Raw genomic sequence first — 6,931 nt, forward strand, 5'->3', positions numbered from 1 at the left:
GACCGAACGGCGCTCGCGCCTTTGTTGCACGCTATCAGTTCACCAAGCGCGCCCCGCCCCTCCGCGCCCCTGCCCGTGCTCAGCTCACACCCGCGCCGTGCCGTGCCCTGCCGTGCCGTTCCGTTGCGCGAGTCCAGCCCAGCGGGGTGGCATGCGCGGCATAGCAGGCGCCGGCCCAGTCGGCCTAGACCGGCTGCATGGCATTATTAGGCCGTTTTATTGTGGGCCTGTCAGCGGCACCGACACAGCGGCACCGACACCACTGCACTGCAACGAGACCCGGGCTGCGCCACTGCTAGCCACTGCCCCCGGGCCCGGCCACTGGGAAATCCTCATCCCGGCGCGAAAACGATAAGTTTCACAAAATTGGGAAGAGAAGTCATAGAAACCTTGCCGTGCAGTCGAGGCTGCATTTTCGACAAACTTCGTTTCGTGGCCCGAGCACGGGCTTCGTGGAAACGATCAGGCTGGGAACAGTCATATTTCCTGGTCGTTTCTTTACCAGCGTTTGGCGTATACACAGCATTGTCGTGCTCATTTTTTGCACTTCAGAATTTAGTGGGCTCCCTCCGGCTAGAGCCCTACCTCTGGCAGGTGGCTCTGTGGAAGGAACAGTCGGGAGAAATGTCTAGTGGTTGTTTTCAAACACAGCCTGATTGTCCCGCAGCAATGCACGCGGCCTTCCCCGCCAGCGTGTCAGCGTGCCAGCCCCGCGGTCCGGCGGGCCCGGCCCTCCCCTCACGTGTTCCGCCTGGCCAGGCTGGCCATGAAAATATACCGCGTTTGCAGCGACCTCCGCTATATTTTCCTCGTGTTTTGTTGGAGTCCGGCGGGATTGTGAGGGGCGGGGCGGCCGGCCGTTTGGCCGCAAGAGGAACGGCGCCTGCTGAAAGGAGGGAGGGGAGGGAAGGGGAGAGGAGGGGAGGGGAGGGACGCCATTGGTCGTCGTGGTGGTCGTTGTGGTGTGGAGTCACCAGTAGCCTGCAGCAGCGTGATGAACTATCGATTGCCTGTTCGATCATTGAGTAACTATTCCTTTTTAGCTGCAGACAGACCACTATTAAGGTACAACTGCATTTCGACGCCTGCTGGGTCGCCTTTTCCACTGTGCACGTTGCCTGACCGTCGGGTTCGTCGGGCTGCGACGCTGTGACGCTGCTCATTCCGTTCGGCCGAGTTTCCACTCTGAAGATAATTGCCCCGAAATGCCTCTCTTTTCGGTTCGAGGGTGTCGGAGACAGTTTGCCACTCCGATTTGAATTCGGTGAAAGGCGAGCGACAAAAGACACTCGATTTTAACGTCCCAAGAAATTTCTCATTGAAAACGCAAATATTCTCATACGCATCATGGGCAAAACAGACGACGAGCAACTTTGTTTACTTCCACGTTGGAAGTGTGGCCGTTCAAGGTGCACTTTGCGATGGGCTGGGCGGCGTTTTAAAGTGGTTTTAGGCTGGAAATGCCATAAAATGGCCTTCCAAAATTATATATTGGAGACATAATCGTGTGCGGTTTGTTTACCGAAGTCCACGTGAAGCCGTTTGCATCTCGTTCCTTTCTGTGGTAGAAACTTTCACGTCATCGTGACTGATTGACCATATTGTGCGCCGCAAACGACCCGCAAAGCTGCGTAAATTTAAATCCCCGTGTTCGAGCAACCTGCCCGTGTTGTGTTGCGGCCTGTGTTGATCACTGAGGGACGCACCCCGCCCATTTGTCGTGTCTTGCGCCGAGTCGTCTGACTGCTGCGTTCTTTACTTTTTTCGGCTGATTAATTGGATATAGGTACACCTGTACCTATTAACCTATACAGAATGTCCATTACATCAGAAATGAATTTGATGGATCTCCTCTTTGATAAGGAAGATCCTTCCCTGCCTATTACTTTTGATAAGGATGATCTGTACCCAAAAAATGAATTAATTGACATTGACACCAAACCATCATTCGGCATCTCTGTAAGTTGATTTCTGACCTATATTTTTTTACAAGTTATTTAAAGATAACCCTCATGTACTCATTTTTAATCTTTTTCTGATAATGGTTTTTTTCTTTGTAAAATTCTTTGGCCTGCCATACTCTCTGCAATAAGTAAAAAACTACTGGTTATCATTCCATATGATGTAATAAATGTGAATATGTTGTGGGTGATTGAAGCAATTGAAGTCACATGCAATCTTGAATTCTTATTTTCTTTTGAAGTTATGAATGATGAAATCTTTCTTTATGAATGTTTATAAAAGTTTCAAATGCTTGGTTGCTCTAATCATTGTGCAATATCTGGCAATATCTTCCCAAATTACTGAAAATGTCAGTTTTGTAACTGAGCCATGTGGCAATGTCATTCATTGCATATGGTGACATCAAACCCAGTCCATTAATTAAGTTCATCTTATTGTGATTATTATTTATAATTTTCATTACTATAGGCTTTATTGAGTGACTTTATAAAGTAAAAGTTTTCTTCTTGAACTTGAATCATGGACATGTGCAACCTATTATTTGTAAGGATTCCTTGTGGCAGGTTTTATCTCTATATTTTAAGAAGTCTTTGATTCTAAAATATTCAGTGCATTCAAATTCAACTCAATAAAATGTGATTACATGTGGAGTTGGGTGTTTTAATGATGACTTCTTTTTTCATTTTTCTGTTAACTACAGTCTGAAGTCTGGCCCAGCAACCCAGATGAGTTCCTGGACTCTCTTCTCAATGGAAACCCATTCGATGACTCTCTACTTGCTGAAACAGAAATCATGGACCCACTTTCCGCTGATATCTGTCTGTCAAGCAATGCGTCCTTGTCACCTACCGCTGCTGTTGTGAGCAGCAGCAGCTCTGACAGTGGAGTCAACAGTGATGTATACAGTGATGTCTATAGTGATGTTGGTGGAGAACAATCAACACATGATATTGCTGAAGACAGCGGTGCCTCTGTTGATTTGCAAATGTCTCCTCTGAAACAGGAAGTAGAAGAGGTAAGTTTTGGAACTTAAAGAAAGAAATATTTAGTATAGCATGTTAAATCATTTACTAACCATTGGTCTCCCTATGTTTAGGACCTGGATTTGGATGTTTCTTCAGTTCCTGCTTCGCCAGAGGTTTTATCATCTCCAGAAGAGGTTACCCATTTCAATGTTCTGGATTCAGCGGCAATCAATGCTGGTATCTTTGATTCAAAATCTTTTGGCCCACTCCAACTTAAAAACAACACTGCTATAATTAACATGAGTAAGTTGTGTAATACTTAATATATGACTGTAACTAATGTTACATTTGTGGGCTGTATTCATGTTCAATGTAATTATGTTTCAGACTTGGCGTCCTCTGATACAGAACTGCCTGTTGCACCACGTCAATCAAATGTGTCAACACAGCAGTTAACTCTTCGTCCTGTCAAGACCTGGAAACGCAATGGAACAGGCGCCAGCTCTGCCACAGTCCGACAAATGATCCGTGTGACTCCAATGCCTGCTCTTGGTTCTTCTAACTCTTCACACCCTCGTTCAATCCTATTACCACTTCAGGATCTCAAAGATGTTCGCACTATCAAAATTGTAAATGCAAAAAATGCTGCAAACAATAGAGCAAGTATGTATATCCCTCTCTGCTTAAGTTAAATTTAAAGTTTAAAAAGAAAAACTTAATCAATGGAATTTGTTACTTTGTTAAGGATGCCGTCCCATGGTACCAGCTATAGGGAAGGGAACTCCAGTCACCCTTCTTCAAGTGAAACCTGGCACTGTTTTGAACACCATGAATGCTAGTCCAGCCCAGAGCTGTAACATTAGCAGCAGCATGAGTGACATACTCAACATGTCTGGAGATGACTCTAGTGATGATTCCTCTGACAATACCATGGAGACGCACAACAGCCAACAACCATATCCGAGACTTGTTCTTTCCTGTAAGTAAAATCTTCAGTAGTGCAGGAAAATATACTACTACTTCAGTACTATTACTTTATTTTTGGAATGTCATATACCAGCGGAAGAGAAGCGTTTGATGGAGAAAGAGGGAGTAACACTTCCTACTCATTACCCTCTTACTAAGCAAGAGGAACGAGAGCTCAAACGAATTCGTCGAAAGATAAGAAACAAAATATCAGCTCAAGACTCTCGAAAAAGGAAGAAAGAATATGTTGATGGATTGGAGGATAGGTATGACTCGTAGTTAGTTTAGGAGAGTTTAGCAGTTGCGAATTGATTAGTAAAACCTTTTTACGGTTCACACGTTTGGTTTGTTGCACTTACTGATGCAATGTCTATTTTTCAGGGTGAAACAATGTACTGATGAAAATCGAGAATTGCTGAAACGTTTGAAGGTGCTGCAATCGCAAAACGAATCACTTGCCACTCAGCTGCAACGTCTCAGAGCAGTTGTTGCGCGCGGCGTGTCAGGAAGTGGATCTCGCGGAGCTCAGCCTGCCACATGTCTGATGGTTCTTCTCCTGTCACTTGCTCTTGTTATGGTTCCCAACCTTCGGCCAGGAAATAACACCTTGGAGGACCAGGAGCTTACATCAGCTAATAATGCTATTAGCTCAGATAATAAGCTTCCTGCCTTGCCAGGTTTGTACATTTCTTATTAATTTGTATTTGGACTACTTTTTTTTTGTTTTTTGCTTCTTCTTAGTGCTAACTCATTTTTCTAAATATCTGACACAGTTAAAGCTTGTTTTTTTATCCACAGGCCGATCAAGAACTTTGTTACACTCCTCAGTTGGAGCATTATTTGCAGCAGACTCCACAGATGACTTGGAATTATTGGATGAGGAAGAATTCAAGATCACCATTCCTCAGTTGGGGAAAAGACGTGCCAGTGATCTTGAGGCAGAGGGCAATGCTCTCTTTGATCATGATTTTGGTCCTGTTGAGACCAAGCAAGCAAGATATTCAATTGATCCAGGTAAGGAAGCAATGACGAAATGTTTCCAAGGCATTCAACTTTTTGCACAGTACTTACACTCGTTTTCAAATTTCAGGGGACAAAATTGTTCATCAGTTCATCGATCCTGCTATAGATGATGTGTGGCCTCCTCCAAAAAAGCAGAAGAAGGATTTCTTACCGATTGATGACAGGATTGAAACTATGGTGGAACAACTTTTAAACAACAAAACAGAAGAGCCTTCTTCTACACTAGTTCTACCAGTCTCTCAAGAAGGGCGCTGATACTCATGGATGTTTTCTTTGGTCTTTTTTTTCTGCATGAAATTGGTATTTGTACCCAAGGTCATTGTTGTGGAGAGCAATTTTAAATTCATTCTGAAAATGTATGAAGCATCATTATAGTACATTCTGAGGCTTTGCTCTTCACACTTGTTTTCTTCAATTTTAATGGGCTGCACTGAAGATAAATTGTACAAAAGAATTTTGTGGTTTTATTAGATTTATTTATTTGGCTTTTTATAAACTATTATTATTTGAAGGGCAGTTCTAAAATTCCGTGTCTGTGATTTCTCTGCTTTATTTTTATTTTTCTCTTTTTTTATGATTGTGTTTCATGTTTTTGTGTGATTTATGTTTTGGCAGATGATGGTAGTCAATTAAGTTTGATTGAACTTGGCCAATGGTCCCCTCTTTTCATATCAGTGAGACATTTTGAAACAATGCCCCTCCCTTTACCGTAGTGTCTTTTTTTCTCTCTTTCTCTTTTTTTTTTCTATTTTGTTTAAACTGCAGTTTGCTGTGGATTTTTTGCTTTCTGTGTCACAGGTGCAGGGACTTTGTGTAACTTTATAGCACTGCCTCTTATGTAATCATGATAGCTTTTATTGTATTAGTATTTTTTTTTATTTTTTTTTTGTAAGTAGAGGAAACCACGTGTTACAGTCTTCAGAATGATGACTATGTTATTTTTATTATAGATTACCAAGCTAAATCTGCTTGATTGTTTAATCCTGTATCCTAGAAAGGTTATGAGGTATGTGTGCATGTGAATAGCTAAGCTTTTAATGAATTAATGCAGGGAGATTTTTGTAGAAATTTTCTTTTTAGCTGAGTTTATTTTGTGTAAGTGATCTAAATTATGTATGTTGCCAATGTTTCTTTTTTTGGCAGAAAATTGTGGTCTGAAAAATAGGTTGACTAGAATATTGTGTCTTGGATGTAAAACTGACTGTTTGTACAGTATTTGATTGAGAATTTGTACGTTTATCTTATGGACTTGAAGAACAGCTTATGCTTTTGGCATTGTTATGAAATAGTTTGTCATATTAGATTTCCACATGTATGCTTTTATTGTTGAAGCATGTCTTTGTATTATTTACAAAGTCAAGAGAAATTGCAAGCAGGTCACTTGCAAGTGCAGTGAGCCGCCAACTTCTGTTATTAAAGCTCTATTATGTTAGAGATTTTCTTTTCTTTTTAAATAAAGGAACAATATAATTCCATGAATCCTGTCTTTGCTGTGACTACCTTTCATAAGTCCGCTCACAGTCCTATCCACATTATGGATTGGCTCAACCACCTCAAGATCAAGAACCATACACAGCACGGATATATGTTTAGATTTTATGTCCCAAACTTAATTAAATGTCCTTTCTTGACTCTTCTCAGTCATTTCAGTCGCTTCGTAGACTGGCGGGAGCTTGCAGGCTCGACTGAGCTGCACCTACCGGGAAAATCGGCAATCAGGCAACGGCCCTTGACTGGCTTTGGCGCGCGCCGCAGCCGGGCCGAGGCCGAGCAGGTCGAGCCGTCGGACGTCGGACCGTTGAGCCAAGCCGCTGGCCGGGAAGATGGCGGCAGGTGGTGGCGGTGGCGGCTGGAGCAGTAGGCGCGGTTGCGCCGCGGTGCTGGCCAGGCACTTCCCCCTCCGCCACCAAGCCGCCAGGCGTTGCTGCAGCTGCGAATGCGCCCGGCCGGCCGGCGCGGCGCACTCGGTGTGGTCGTGGATGGGGAGGGGGATGACGGTGGCGAGGACGGGGACG

General features: G+C 43.6%; 1 protein-coding gene across 1 annotated transcript; it reads left to right on the top strand.

Moving 5' to 3' along the window:
- The first annotated feature begins 1,815 nt into the window (after positions 1–1,815).
- Positions 1,816–6,395, top strand: LOC117652847 (cyclic AMP-responsive element-binding protein 3-like protein 1). Its single transcript, XM_034398011.1, has 9 exons — positions 1,816–1,959; positions 2,663–2,977; positions 3,059–3,230; positions 3,315–3,590; positions 3,673–3,906; positions 3,988–4,159; positions 4,275–4,570; positions 4,692–4,907; positions 4,984–6,395. Exons 1-9 carry the CDS (start codon positions 1,816–1,818, stop codon positions 5,169–5,171), a joined length of 2,013 nt encoding a protein of 670 aa, XP_034253902.1. The 3' UTR covers positions 5,172–6,395.
- The last annotated feature ends 536 nt before the right edge of the window (positions 6,396–6,931 follow it).

This window comes from Thrips palmi, unplaced genomic scaffold (assembly GCF_012932325.1).
Source record: "Thrips palmi isolate BJ-2018 unplaced genomic scaffold, TpBJ-2018v1 HiC_scaffold_10, whole genome shotgun sequence".
NCBI lineage: Eukaryota > Metazoa > Arthropoda > Insecta > Thysanoptera > Thripidae > Thrips > Thrips palmi.